The sequence below is a fragment of the Podarcis filfolensis genome, assembly GCF_964270895.1.
Source record: "Podarcis filfolensis genome assembly, chromosome: 7".
NCBI classification, from domain to species: Eukaryota; Metazoa; Chordata; class Lepidosauria; order Squamata; family Lacertidae; genus Podarcis; species Podarcis filfolensis.
Window position 1 is genome coordinate 23,779,513 of NC_139603.1, and position 15,664 is coordinate 23,795,176.

The window sequence follows — 15,664 nt, forward strand, 5'->3', positions numbered from 1 at the left end:
CCCCTGTAAAACTAGCAAACATTTACCACAAGAATGATAACTATGTTGGAAATGTAAAGAAAAAGAAGGTACCTTTTACCATATGTGGTGGACCTGTCCCAAGGTGAAAGACTTCTGGGAAAATATTTATAATGAATTGAAAAAAAATCTTGAAATATACATTTATTAAGAAACCAGAAGGCTTTCTACTTGGAATAATAGGTTTGGAATTACCCGAGAAAGATGTTAGATTGTTTTTCTATGCCACAACTGCAGCTAGAATTTTGCTGGCCAAAAACTGGAAATCATAAAAAGTACCAACAGTGGAGGAATGGCAGATGAATGATGGATTTTTCGGAGCTAGCCGACCTGACCGGAAGAGTCCGCGACCAGAAGGAGGAGGAGTATCAAGAAGAATGGAAGAAATTCAAAGATTATTTAGTTAAATATGCTAAGATAAATTAAACAGAATTACTTGCGAGTATCAGATTGACCTAGGATTTAAATATGTGATGTTGTAGAATACTATGGATAAAAGTTAAAATGATAAGAAAGAAAGAGATTAATGGACTAAGTAAATTTTATGTGAAATTAGTATTGGAAAACTGCTACAGTGATTTATTTGCAAACTCAGCCAGGGGGATTTGAGGAAGTCACCCAACAATGATAACAAAACTGGAATTTTTTGTTAGGAAATATGTTTGTTTGTTTGCTTGCTTGCTTGTCTTTCTGATGTTTTTTGTTTATGTTTGTGGTTATGTTTGTTATAAATTTGGAAAATCTAATAATTTTTTTTTGGAAAAAAAGAGGAAATAATAAACCCCTTATCCGGTGGCAGCTGTTCTTTCAGCGGGAAGGGTGGGCTCAGCAGAGGGCTACACTCTCCGTTAAATTGGGAATCCCCCTCCCTCAGATGGCGTGGGACCCAGGTGGCTGGCAGGCGGCCATCAATCACAGTTGCAACTGTGAAATTTCGCCTTCAAGCAAAGGCCACACCCAATTCTACTACTTGAGATCCCCTTGAGCTGGATATGGCTTGAAACGTGCCTGATCGTAAGCTGCTGTGATGTCACAGAAGGCTCTGGAGGAAAACCTCACACGAGTGTCATTGCCGAGTTAAGGTAGATTTCCTGAGCTCACCCCATCAGTTCATCCCGTGCTACCTCGGCTGAAGGCAGCTACTTATACAGGGAAAGTTAGAAATTCTTCTCATCTTCGCTTACAGCGATCGGAAATGTGGTTTACAACAATAATAATAATAAATTATGGCTATGTGTTAATGAAGTCCAGGGGACAATCAAGATGAAAAAATTCAAATCCTACTCATATCCCTGGGTTCAGTATTTTTACATTGTTGTAACGCTCCCTGAGACCTTTTAGTGAGGGTGAGAAAAAATATTAAGAAGAAGAAGACATCCTATGCCCTTTTAAAATGTGTTTTTTTGGGGGGGGGCTATTGGGTTGTTGTTTTTATTTTTGTTATGCATTTTGTGGTTTTATATCTTGATTTTATTCTGTGAACCACCCTGAGACCCCTGGGTATAGGACAGTACACTGGTACCTCGGTTTAAGAACAGTCTGGTTTAAGAACGATTTGGTTTACAAACTCCACAAAACCGGAACTTGAGAACTTTACCTCAGTGTAAGAAGGAATCCGAACAGTGGAAGGGCACTGGTGGCGGAAGGCCGCATTAGGGAAATCGTGCCTCGGTTTAAAAATGGTTTTGGTTTAAGAATGGACTTCCAGAACGGATTAAGTTCATAAACCGAGGTACCACTGTATATAAATTTAATCAACAATGACAACAACAACAATATTGTTGACCAGTTTTAACAGCAATATTCACTTAATGGCGATAATAGACAGATGGCAATAGAGTTTACTTTCACGAGAACATTTGCTTAACTTGTTTTACACCTTTCATTAGTATGTTTTCATATCGATATTCCAGGACTGTACACCTTTATTCAGAAGCGCTCATCCAGCCATACAGTACAAATTTCTTCGGAATATGCATGAACCAAAGAGCTAAACTTTCTCGACGCACCACAAAGTAAACAGATGCCTCGCATCATCATTCCCGTAACTTACTTCGGGTATCATCTCCTCGATGAAATGAATTGTATAATCGATGTTAAATCGAATTACTTTGCATAGAGGAATCTGGAGAGACGAGAAAAAACACATGCACAAGAGAGGTTGAGTCTCAAAGAGCGATGCAGGCAGCACCCTCCCTGCATTCTCTTGCTTTCTTCTGATCCAAAATTAAAAGGGGGGTTGAAACGCATAAACCTTGAGACAGCCAGCTGGGAAACAGCACGACAAGCAAGGCACGTATGACATCTGCTGGTAGAGACTGCCATCTGCTGGAGGCCAGATTGCACCGAGCACAGATTTCACAAAAAGTAGTGCATCAATGGAGGGACGTGGGTGGCGCTGTGGGTTAAACCACAAAGCCTAGGACTTCCCCTATCAGAAGGTTGGCAGTTCGAATCCCCGTGACGGTGTGAGCTCCCGTTGCTCGGTCCCTGCTCCTGCCAACCTAGCAGTTCGAAAGCACGTCAGAGTGCAAGTAGATAAATAGGTACCACTCCAGCGGGAAGGTAAACGGCGTTTCCGTACGCTGCTCTGGTTTGCCAGAAGTGGCTTAGTCATGCTGGCCACATGACCTGGAAGCTGTCTGCGGACAAACACCGGCTCCCTCGGCCTATAGAGCAAGATGAGCGCGCAACCCCAGAGTCGGTCACGACAGGACCTCATGGTCAGGGTTCCTTTACCTTTACCTTTAGAGCATCAATGGCTACAAAAGGAAGGCTTAAACCTCTTTGGGACAGACCAGGGTGGATTAAAAAATCAATGGTTTTCCTTTTTAAAAAAAAATCAGATTTTTTTTTATTTAAATCGGATTTTTTAAATTTAAATTGGATTTTTAAAATAAAATGCTTTTGGAGGAAAAATCTTTCTAAAGATAGTTTTCTATTTAATTTACATTATAGTCCAAAGGCTATTCATCAGGAAATAAGCATTTGTTTAAAGTTTTTCATGTGCTAAAACTCATCTTAAGGTGTGTTTTTTTAAAAAAGATTGTTTAACCACATCAGTTAACAAACAATGGATACATATGCTATAATGTTATTGTTTTAGTTATACAAATAGTTTAAATTGTTATTAAGGAAATGATTATTATTTTTCTCCTTCCAATAAAGTACAGCAGAAAAACTGTCCAAATATAAACAGTTAACTTATTAAACCTCACAATAATTTCATAATTATCGGTCCATGTATTTCTAATAGCACAACCAAATCGGTAATTTTTGGTATAACTGCAAAAACTACTCTGAAAATTTATTATTCCAAAAATGAAACCTTCATCTGGCTGTAAATATTAAGATTATACCAGCAAGAATGAATCTTTCTGTAAAAGAAAAATGATTTGAATCAAGTCTTATTGACTAATGATTTAAATGGTGATTTAAAATCGATTTGATTTAAATCAAATCCACCCTGGGACAGATCATCTGAATAGGTCAATTATTGTCAAGATATGACTATGCAGAGACTGAACAAGCCGGGATCAGCTATGCCACTGGTGGATTTGCCTTGTGTTAGGAAACATTTTTTAAGTAAAGTTAAAAAGGCAGAGGCACCTCACCTCCAAAGAACAGATAAAAAATGTTTAAAGGGACAAAGATTTCACGGGAGGGCTGCTATAGGTTTGATTTTTACTAGGGAGAAGAAAGCTAGCATACGCAGAAATATAAAAGTCCCAGCAGCCCTACATAAAACTAGCTGGGTCACGAAAGAAAGGCGACTTACGTTGGTGAGGGGAGCATGGGCAAACATGGAAAAGCCTTCGAAGATGTACTCGTGGTCATCGTACTCGATCACAGTTGGCCTGTCCGTCTAAAGAGAAAAGGGCAAAAGCCGCAGGTCAGACTAGCCTTGCAAATACTGTACGGCTAAGCTCTTGAAAGACCTGCACTGGCTCCCAGTACGTTTCTGAGCACAATTCAAAGTGTTGGTGCTGACCTTTAAAGCCATAAATGGCCTCGGGTCCAGTATACCTGAAGGAGCATCTCCACCCCCATCGTTCTGCCCGGACGCTGAGGTCCAGTGCCAAGGGCCTTCTGGTGGTTCCCTCGCTGCGAGAAGCCAAGTTACAGGGAACCAGGCAGAGGGCCTTCTCGGTAGTGGCACCCTCCCTGTGGAACGCCCTCCCACCAGATGTCAAAGAGAAAAACACCTATCAGACTTTTAGAAGACATCTGAAGGCAGCCCTGTTTAGGGAAGCTTTTAATGTTTAATAGACTATTGTATTTTAATATTCTGTTGGAAGCCGCCCAGAGTGGCTGGGGAAACCCAGCCAAATGGGCGGGGTATAAATAATAAAGAGTCTCAAAGTGGATAACATTCTCCTTTCCCTTCCTCTCCCACAACAAACACTCTGTGAGGTGAGTGGAGCTGAGAGACTTCAGAGAAGTGTGACTAGCCCAAGGTCACCGAGCAGCTGCATGTGGAGGAGCAGGGAAGCGAACCCGGTTCACCAGATTACGAGTCCACTGCCCTTAACCACTACACCAGGAGAACTGGTCTTGTCTGTGGTGGCTCCCCATCTGTGCAATGCTCTCCCTGGAGAGGCTTGTCGGGCACGTTCATTACATGCAAAACAAAAACACTCCTCTGTACTCAGGCCTTTGGCTACTGAACAACCTTACAGCCTTTTAGAAGCGTGAGGACTATTATTATATTTCCTGCAATCGCTTTATTGCTTTTATTATTATGATGCTACGTAAATCACATTTTTAATATAGTACACTACCCTGAGATCTTGGGGTAAAGGGCAGTATATAAACTGAATCAATAAATAATAACCACAAATAAATATATCCAGCTTGCTCCTATGTCACCTATGTAAGGGCTTAAAAACAAGAGCTTCAAATAAAAACAGACAGGTCTGCTGCTTCCCCTGCTTCATATTATACTTACTAAAAAGTTTGTAGGTGGTGACACTGTAATGCGGTAGTGGAATAATTTTCCGGCATTGTTGGTCATGGGTCGGCAGGGCTTAATAGGCTTTAAGAAACGAGAGAGGAAACAAGAGGGGCAGGTGATTAGGAAAGGTGAATGCTAATAAAAGGAGAGAAAGCAGTCTTCAGCAACCTAATGTTTTCCTGATGTTTTGAACCAAACCCTGCCTGCAGACGCCAGGGAAGGCCGGTGTTCCTCCTCATTAAAGGCCTTATGAAAACTCTTATTTTCCTTGCTGTTCCCTTGAAGTGTGCTTACTGGACTTACAGTTTTAGTCAGCATTAGAAACCGAGATATGAAAGCTAGGAGCTAAACGGCATCTTAAACCGAGGTTACGGGCACAACAACGGAATATCTCGGCGCGCTTTTTTATACAAAGCTGAAAATGAACTGCAGCTAAACTATTATGTTCATTTTTCACATGGTTTAGTCCTTCCCCTGACCCCCCCCCCTAATATTCTTAAGGGGGTCTCTTCTCCCATCTTTGGAAAGCAGCTGTAAGTGGGGAGGCAGAAAAAGGCCCTCCTTTCCTTCAGTTTTAATCTGAAATTTAGGCACAGTACTGTGCCCAAAACTCAGAAACCACTCGCACCCATGAAATACTGTCGCGAAATGCTCCTGGAACAATGGAAGCTTTGAACACTGGTTTTAGTCATAGCTTGTTATTGGATTTTACTATTTTGAGGCAGATTGTTTTATAGTTTATTTCTATGCTTATTTATTATTAAGTGGGCTTCCCACCTCCCCCCACCCCATCATATTGTATTTTACCTGATAAGATGCTTTGAGATCCCTTCAACCGTCCTAAAAACATTTTAAAGAAATATTACCTCTTCCCCGGGATAGATTCCATGTCTTATTCCCGTTCGTCTGGCTTTCGCACTGCATTTGCACAGAGGTCCATCGTTCATCTGTCAGAAATGTTAAAGGAGGATACTGAGTCGAGAAGTTTAAAAACAAGAAGAGGCAGTCTGGCTCAGTGCCTGAAAGGTGATGCCTTTAAAAGCAAATTCTAGGCAACACGATGACCATGTAATTACGCAATAGACAATCTTACAAAAAATAATTATTACTATTTTCAGTTTATGGGAAAAAATTATTTTCAGTTTATGAAGCAATTCTATATCCTCCCACCATGCTGACGAAGAATTCTACGAAACAGTAGTCTATATCCGGAATCACTGTTCAGTGTTGGACATCATATTTGCTGAATACACAAAGCTTCACAGCTTGTCTTTCATCGTACAAAGTCTGGTACCTCACTTCATCTAAAGATTTTCAGAGACTTTGAGACTAAAGATTTTGTTTTGTACTTGTTATGGTTTGAAGGAATTCTATAAAGATTGTCTATTGCGTATGTACATGGTCACTGTGTTGCCTAGACATTGCTGACTTTCTCTTTGCAACACAGGGGTTTGTTTATTTAAAAGCAAATTAGCATACACAAGAGTCAGTTAAAAAATATTTTTAAGCACATGGACTGAAGTACCTTAATAGAGCATGGTACTTCAAAAGAGTGTCTCTGAATATTGCTTGATTCAAATACTCTTTACCCATGAAAGTATTCTGCCAGGAGAAATAATTTTTGCCTAGGTTTCACCAGCCTGTCACCAGCCACACACCAAGACTTTTTGAAATGTACAGTGCAGCAATCTATGTGTCTACTCATATGTAAACCCCACCAGATTCACTGGGGCTTGTGAAAAAGTACACATGCATAGTATTGGAGCCGTCTCCTGAATTTTGGTGGTTGTGTTTTGGCAATTTCAGGTGTGCGTGTACACGGCCACAAGAAAAGGATTGAGAGAAGATTGGTTTGTGTAAAGTACAGGGTTGCTGGTCACTGGTTTTCGCAAAGTGACTTGATCTTCAATACGGAATAGCAAATTATTATTATTTTTTTCAATTTATATACCACCCTATACCAGAGGCCTCAGGGCAGTTCACAGAACAAAATCAAAATATAAAACCACAAAATATATAATCAAAATAAAAACAACCCAATACCACCCCCACAAAAAATCCACATTTTAAAAGGGCATAGGGTGTCAATCAAATCAAGGAAAGATCTGGTTAAAAATGAACGCTTTTGCCTGGTGCCTAAAGGTGTATAATGAAGGTGCCGGGCGAACTTCCCTGGCGAGAGCATTCCACAGATGGGGAGCCACTACAGAGAAGGCCCTGACTCGTGTTGCCACCCTCTGGACCTCTCGAGGAGCAGGCACACAAAGAAGGGCCTCAGAAGATGATCTCAGGATCCGGGTGGGTTCATATGGAAAGAGGCGGTCCTTGAGTTATTGCGGTCCTGAGCTTTTAAGTCACCAGCTGCATAGCCGCGACGCAAATGTTTAAGACTGAGCTTTTTTTGGCATGTACTACCTGTCCAGGGTCGTTGTACCACAGCTCCTCGTGCAGCCGGTCTGGGTGAGCCTTCTTCCGCTTAATTTCAGCGATGACGTCAAACACCTCCGAATCCGAACTGCTGGAGCAGCTGTCGTCATCCGAGTCACACTCCGAGTCGCTGGAACTCCCTGCGTTCCCAAGAAAACATGACACCAACTTGCCCTTTTCCCTCTCCCACAAAACCGCGCATTGGCCAGAGGCTTCACCTCTGACCTGAGACTGGAGCAGCGAATGCCCCAAGGGGCATGGCAAAGAGCAAAGTTTCTCTACTTATTCCTGGCAACACCTCAAGAGTACAGAGTGCTGGTCACTGGCATGCAAGATATCATTTTCTAACTAACCCCGCTGCTTCCCCAAAATCAAGCTTTTTATTCAGGGACACAAGTTCCATCTCAGAGGGGGCTTTAACAGAGAAGAGAATAGCGGTGGCACATAAAAAGGGAAGGTTAGGCCGCAGGGGAAACAGATAAAGGGGACTTTGCCTATGCCTCATCTTAGAAGACAGTGGTGCATGAAAAGGATCAGGATAGCGGCAGGGAATCTTTCAAGGGACAAATGGCATTTATAATAAATATAATAATAATTTTTATTTATACCCCGCCCTTCCCAGTTCAGAAAACCGGGCTCAGGGCAGCTAACAACAAATTTAAAACACTTAATTGATGCAACAAAAAACTGCATAAAATACAGTATAAAACGTGAATAACAATAAATTCAGAATTCAAAAATCAATTTAGGGGGGAAATCCATCCAATAAACATTAGATGATCACCAGGGCTAGCTGGCTAAATTAGTCCTATTTGGGCCAGCGAGGAGACCACGGGAGAATTAGCTGTGGGATCCCAGAGCGGGTAATCTTCATAAAAAGGGGAAAGGGAGGGAAGGAAGGGGAACAAAAGATCAGGCTGAATTCAAATTAAAAGCCAGGTGGAATAGCTCTGTCTTACAGGCCCTGCGGAAGGAAGTTAAATTCTGCAGGGCCCTGGTCTCAAGGGACAGAGCATTCCACCAGGTCGGAGCCATAACTGAGAAGGCCCTGGCCCAGGTGGAGAATAATCTGACTTCCTTAGGTCCCGGGACCTCTAAACTGTGATTATTCATAGACCTTAAGGTCCTCTGCAGGGCATATTTGAGGGCCAGATTTGGCCATTGGGCCTCCAGTAGCTGATCCCTCCTGGAAAGTGGCAAGCATTTATTTCTGGGGTGTGTTGCGTGGGTCAGAGCAGTCCTTACCGACATCCTCATCCAGTTTGGTCTTGGGGGGCTCCCAGGGGGGCCTGGCAGCTTTGGCTTTGGCTTGCCGCTTGCCCAGCTCTTCCTCAAACTTCTCATATAAATCTCGGAGCCGGCTCGTTCCGACGACAGTGGAATCGCCCTTGCCATTGCAACCAAACAAAAATGAAAAGGATTTCAGAAATCAGGAACAGGTAGGTAGGTAGGTGTTGGTCTGCCGTAGTCGAAACAAAATTTAAAAAAACCTTCCAGTAGCACCTTAAAGACCAACTAAGTTTGTTACTGGTATGAGCATTCGTGTGCATGCACACTTCTTCAGATACCAAATCAGAAAGATGAACATTTTAACAAGGAATGGGGGAAATTATAACTTAGCTTAAAAACCATTGTAAACAGTTAAAATCGTTAGTAGGATTGGAATATCACTTGTAGTTTAAGGTTGAATTCCAGACATAATGGAAGAGGTAAACGATTTGGAATATCATAAAAGATGCAAGTGGAAACGATTAATAATAGGACCCACAAAGAGGAGGGTGGAAGTCCAGGAGATTCCTTGGAATCTTGTTGTTATTATCGATGTTTGACATATCTCTATAAATTTTTAAGTTGAAAAACCAAATAAATAATTTTATTTTTTTAAAAAGAAAGTTAAAAGGATATTCTGAATTGAAAATATTTTGCAACGTCAATTTGCAGTCGTGCTGACCCTCGTGAGTGTGTTGCACACACGACGCAACACACACATTCACAAATGCAACACGTCAATCACATGGGATGATTTACCAGAGATGATATAACAATATTTAGTTTCTTCTGGAGATTCAGAAAATGAGATAGTGTGTGATACACACAAACCTAGATCACATAGTGATCATTATTCTTCAAGTGTCAGTGCTTATGTAGCCAAAACAGTATCATCCATACGCCAGAGGCATCAACAGGTTTAGAGGAACTACAAGGTTTGAAGTACTCAAAAATATTCATAGATAATGCCCCATCCCACCCCCCAAAACACACCCCCACCCAGTTAACTAAGAAATGAGCATACACATTGGCCACAGAATGTTGACTTGAGGTTTCAGGATGGGGGGGGGGGGAAATAGATTGGGTCCCAAGGTAAGTTAACTTAAATTGGGTGGAATTGGGCTGCCCTTGAGACTGACCCAGAAACTCCAGCGCGTGCAGAATGCCGTAGTGAGACTCCTTACGGGGTCCTTGCTGCGAGATCACATTCACCCGGTGCTATACCAGCTGCACTGGCTCCTGGTGGAGTACAGGATCAGGTTTAAGGTGCTGGTTTTAACCTTTAAATCCCTATACGGCCTAGGACCCTGGTACCTACGGGACCGCCTCTCCTGGTATGTCCCACAGAGGAACTTACAGTCTTCAAACAAAAACATCTTAGAGGTCCCAGGCCACAGAGAGGTTAGGCAGGCCTCAACCAGAGCCAGGGCTTTTTCGGCTGTGGCTCCGATCTGGTGGAACGCCCTGTCACAAGAGACTAGGGCCCTGCGGGACTTGACATCTTTCCGCAGGGCCTGCAAGACAGAGCTGTTCCACCAGGCCTTTGGCCAGGGCACAGCCTGACTCCCTCCTTTGGCAATCTTCACAGAACTCTAGCCCAATGGTTGCCATCAATTTGATTTGAATTAATTTTAGAATGAAATGATTTTAGAATGTTGTATTATTTTATTGTTGTTAGCCGCCCTGAGCCTGGCTTTGGCTGGGGAGGGCGGGATATAAATTAAAATTCATTATTATTATTACGCAGTTTGGGGCAATTCTCCCCAGGCACTACATGATGCAGGAAACCAAGCCCTTCCCCCTAGAAGGGTCTTACAAGGCGAAAGGAGGGAGGAGGAGAACTTCATTAAGTGATCTTGGGATAGCTCAGTCGGTAGAGCATGAGACTTTTAATCTCAAGAGTTTGAGCCCCACCTTGGGCAAAAGGTGGCCCTTCTTGTCCCTTCCAACTCTAAACAGGTCCTCAACGTACCACTTGATCCATGGGGTCGTTTGAGTAGTAGCTTTCCGAGTGGGTGCAGCGGACCCACACAGGCTTCAGCAGGTCCTCGTCATCTTCCTCGTTCTTTTCGACGACGGCTTCATCCGGCTCTTTGTTTTTAATGGAAGTATAGCTCTTCTCCCTGCTGGCGTTTTCTGACAACCTATCCCGGTCGTCTTCCCAGCGAGTTCTCTTCCGGTCTTGACCGGGAGACTGACTGCACAAGAAGACAGGGAATAAACAATTCATCTTGGGCAGCGAGGCTGGGCTCAGTTGGTACATGTGGATGAGAAGGAGAGATACTCATCAAAAGTTTGCTGCAGCTCATGCATGAGGTTGTGCTGAAAACTGGCTTCGTATCCAGCCAAACCTTGTCCTAAAGGTAAAGGGGACCCCTGACCATTAGGTCCAGTCGTGACCGACTCTGGGGTTGCGGTGTTCATCTCGCTTTATTGGCCGAGGGAGCCGGCGTACAGCTTCCAGGTCATGTGGCCAGCATGACAAAGCCGCTTCTGGTGAACCAGAACAGCGCACGGAAACACCGTTTACCTTCCCGCCGGAGCGGTACCTATTTATCTACTTGCACTTTGATGTGCTTTCAAACTGCTAGGTGGGCAGGAGCAGGGACCGAGCAATGGGAGCTCACCCTGTCACAGGGATTCGAACCGCCAACCTTCTGATCGGCAAGTCCTAGGCTCTGTGGTTTAACCCACAGCACCACCCGCGTCCCAACCTTGTCTTACCTTCTCTTTATACCATCCCCCAGGTCGGAAGGCACAGTCTAACACAGGGTTTCTCAAACTTGGGTCTCCAGCTGTCATTGAACTACAGCTCCCATCATCGTTGACCAGTGGTCCTGCTAGCTAGGGATGATGGGAGTTGTAGTCCAACAGCAGCTGGGAACCAGAGTCTGAGAAACGCCGGCCTAACAGCAGCTACCCAGCGATAATCAACTCCCTCATCTTACCTTCCTGTTCTCTTGTGATCCTTTCTGTAAGATCTCTCAGTGGATGGCGATCGTCGGCTGTCGCGGTGCCTGTGTCTTTCTCGTTGTCGTTCCCTTTAAAGAATTAAAGAAGATTTAGGCCGAGAGTAAATTCTAGTTCCAAAACAATAGAACCAGAAAGCTGAATAAACTGCCGAGAGCCCAGAGAGTCATTACGGAAGAGGGTTGAAGTGCCGCCATATTCTCTACCATGTGGTCGCGGTCAGAGGACAATATTGCTGCTGCCAGGCCAGGAGGAACCAGGTGACCTGCTTAGCCAATAGGGTTCCATCTGCTCTTATAAACCTGACTCTGGCTTAGGTTTTCAGTCTCAGCATTCGTAACTCAAGTATAAGCTCAGCTGCTCAGCCTATCTCTAAGCACAGATTTTCCCCCAGACTACCTGCTGGGACGTATCTGGTTAGTGGTGTTCTCCAAGGATCAGCTGAATACCAAATAGTGGCTTCTTTCTTTATTCTGGCTATTTTCTCCATGAAAATACAATAATAGTAATAATAGGGGCAAGTAATACCAGGAGATAGGGAGACCAGGAGATAGAAAGTACATCAGCAGATGTTATGCAACCTGTCCTCCTCTCCTGGTACATTTTCTCCAGAAAACAATGTTCCCAATTATTTCTCTCAACTCATCATTTTTAAAAAAATAATCAATGAAACAATTTTACAAGAAGCAACAATCAACGCATTTGACTCAGACAAGGTCAGGCCCATTCAAGGCATTTTGCTGCCCGAGGCAAAGGGCAAGTTGAGGAGGCCTCCTCAGTCTGTTTAATAGTAGGGCCGGCCCTGAACAAGTGATGTTTATAATGAAACAAGCTGAAAAGCGGTATTATTTCTCAAGCCAGTCACAAGGGATCATCAAAGGATTTCCCACAGGTAAACTGAGCTCCTTCAAAAGTGCTCACATTTGAAAGAGACCACAGAAGAAGGCAGGAGACTTAAGGCAAACATGTGAAACAAACTATTCATTCTCAATTATGAGCATCCTAAAAAAGCTAAAATTTTCAGCGGAGAATATTCTTCTGAACTATATACCTATTGTGTTGGAAGTTAACAACGGGACAACAAAAATGGGATTCTACATGCTCTATTGATGAACAGGAAGAATAAAGATATGATCCCCTTTAATAAATAGATTAGCCATATGATAGCATTTGCAACTTATGAACAGACTGCTTGCAAACGAAGACTTTGTTTGGACACATATGACCATATTTGGAATGAGTTTATACAAAATGCAGTAGACTATTCATATTTACATATGTATTATGATAATATAATCAAATTTATCAAAGAATGTATGAGGTAGAGTATTTTTCATCTATTGCCTATACTCGTATATTGTTTCTTTCTACACATTTTTATGCCTTTTTATTTTTACTTTTTAAATCTTTTTCTTTGTATCCCTTTATTTCTTTATAACTGAAACCTTTTCAATAAAAATATTAAGCCCAAAAGAACGCTGTAGCTCAATTCTAGCCAAGTGATGCTACATATAGCACAAAATTCCAGCTAAGCATTTTATATCCAACAGCCAAAATCATGGTAGCTGGAAGCAGGGCTTTTTTTCAGCCACAACTCACAGAAACTGAGTTCCATTAACTCTTTCGTGCGTTCCGGGACCTCTTTGTACCTGCCCCCTTATAGCAACTGCATGCCGTTCAGGCGGAGAAGCATTCTCCCCCCCCCCCAAAAAAAGTGTTGTTTTCCCCCTAAAACAACTTTGGCTCTCCCATAAAAAAGGTCAACAACGTAGGGTTGTCTGTCAAAATAAAGGGGGAGTTCCCGCACCTCTTTTTGTAGAAAAAAACACTGGCTGGAGGCATGACTATTATTATTTTTCTAAAAAGAAGGCAATCTCTTGACTTCCGATTTCCAACCGAATAATACACCAGTTGGACTGCATAATACATGCAAACCATGAGTAAACCTATAGACCAGGCATGTCCAAAGTCCGTTCTGGGGGCCTAATTCGGCCTCCCAGCCTAACCCTAACAAAAGCTCAACAAGTTCAATCCTGAAAAAAGCTTAACAACTTTGGTCGGCCCTCACGCACATTCACTTCATCAAATCTGGCCCTCTTTGAAAAAAGTTTGGGCACCCCTGCTATAGACAGACAACTCTTCTTACTCATGACAATTTGGGGGGGGGGGGCCTTCTCTACATGCACATGAAAGGGGTGTTGTGGAGTTTGCCTCTTAGGATGGGTCATAAGGAAAGGGTTAAATGTGTGATGTGATTGGCCAGTGGGAATGCAAGGGGTGGAGTAAAAGTTAGAGTGGGAGTTTTTGAAAGTCAGTTGAGGTTTGGGAGTTGAAGAAGGAAGAGGGAGGATTAGGTGTGGGTTGGTAGAGTTGTATTGTGAGAGAGTGAGAAGAATTGTTAGGTGGAGTCAGATAGATAGTTGGGGATAATCAGTTTGAAGTTGTTAGGAACTAAGATTAAGAAACAGCCAAGAAAAATTAACTGAAACCATAAGCTTGTTCCTGCATTTAAAAATAAACTTGATTATTTGTTAATGTTAACAACTGTCTGGACTCTGTGTGTCCCCGTGAGAAGTGGAGTGGTGGCAGCGAAGAAAGCAATCACAGTGGTGGCACAGGGTCAATAGACCGTCAAACGTCCGGGGACCCTGTGTGATCGCCACAGGTGTGCCGGAAGTGAATGTTGGGACTTTGACGGGGAAGCCCGGAGCACAATTTCGGCTAAGCAACAAAGCTCGGCACGCAACTCCAGGCCAACTGTTTTCCGTCGAAAGAATTGTCTCCGTGGCTGAACACACCCTACCAAACCTGGCCTCCTGGCAAGAGTCAAACTGGCTGACCTGTACCATTCATAGCTTCTGTGACGGGGGGGTGTCCGCCCCCTGACGTAATCCGACCGGTGCCGACTGCTTTCTTGCCGCCGCCTGTCAGGGCTCCTCCCTCGATCCCGCCGATCGCCGTGATTGGTGGAGCGGTGCCTCTCCCCGTGCCCGTGTTCCCGGTGGCGATGCTCTTCATAGTGTTTACTTCGCTCCGGAGACCTCCGTTCAGGCTGGGACTTCTCGATCGGATACTGACCAGGGTTGCGGAAATTGCCGCTGTTGTTGTTGCTGCCGCCGCTGCTGACGTTGTTGCCGCCACCGCCGCCGCCACCCTGGTAAGAGTTTGCATTGTGTGGGTAGCTGTTGAAATTCGGAGGGGGGAACGACTGCTGCGAGTAGGAAGGGGAGTACATAGGCTGGTAATTAATCGGCTGAGGCATGATCGGAGGCGGCATAGGATGTGGAACCGACGGAGGAGGCATCATGTAAGGAAACGCGTTTTGTCCCGCCGCGCTGGTCGAAACGGAAGGGTTTCCGGGATTGGGGGCAGGGGGCGGAGTCGGTGGAAAGCAAGGAGGGAGAGGGAAGCTCTGTTTGACCTGGTGGCCCGCGAAAGGCGGCCTCAGAGGACACTGGGAGATGGCGTTCTGCGGCGACGGGGGCATAGGCGGCGGGTACGGGACGAAATCGGGCCTGGAAGGCATGTAGCTCGTGGTGGGAGGGCTTGCGTAAGCCGCCGTGGTCACCGTCGGCTGGTCATACTGATACTGAGCTGAAGGCTGCTGTGGGTGGAGTTGCCTCAAATTCTGGGGGCGGAAAGTCGGAGTCGAAGTTCGTGCCGTGGCTCCTCCTCGGGTTCGGGGGCACCCCCCTCGCCCGGAATGGAAAGACATTGTCTATCTCTGAAAAGAAACCAAAAAGGGAAATTTAAAAACTGTGTACCACTGATGTCCCAAAGAATTCTCGTCACGGCGCCATCATTCCATGTCAACTTCCCAGGAAAGGGCTTTTCATTCCCAGTTATTTCAGATAAATTCATAATAATAATAATAATTTATTATTTGTACCCCGCCCATCTGGCTGGGTTTCCCCAGACACTCTGGGCGGCTTCCAACAAAGATTAAGAATGCATTAAAATGTCACACATTAAAAACTTCCCTAAACAGGGCTGCCTTCAGATGTCTTCTAAAAGTCTGGTAGGTGT

General features: G+C 44.0%; 1 protein-coding gene across 2 annotated transcripts in view; it reads right to left on the reverse strand.

Annotated features, from left to right (window-relative positions):
• DROSHA (drosha ribonuclease III) overlaps positions 1–15,664 on the reverse strand; it is an 81,167-nt gene that overhangs the window by 64,644 nt on the left and 859 nt on the right. Inside the window, exons 2-10 of one of the 2 annotated variants that reach the window (XM_083623700.1) lie at positions 14,485–15,362; positions 11,617–11,709; positions 10,641–10,866; positions 8,645–8,786; positions 7,388–7,539; positions 5,839–5,919; positions 4,967–5,053; positions 3,797–3,883; positions 2,072–2,143 (exon numbers count right to left, since the gene is read on the reverse strand). In XM_083623700.1, the coding sequence (XP_083479826.1) occupies positions 2,072–2,143; positions 3,797–3,883; positions 4,967–5,053; positions 5,839–5,919; positions 7,388–7,539; positions 8,645–8,786; positions 10,641–10,866; positions 11,617–11,709; positions 14,485–15,353 (1,809 nt within the window). In that variant the 5' untranslated portion in view covers positions 15,354–15,362. Of the gene's footprint in view, positions 1–2,071; positions 2,144–3,796; positions 3,884–4,966; positions 5,054–5,838; positions 5,920–7,387; positions 7,540–8,644; positions 8,787–10,640; positions 10,867–11,616; positions 11,710–14,478; positions 15,363–15,664 lie in introns of both variants that reach the window. The other variant, XM_083623699.1, reaches the window with a different exon arrangement.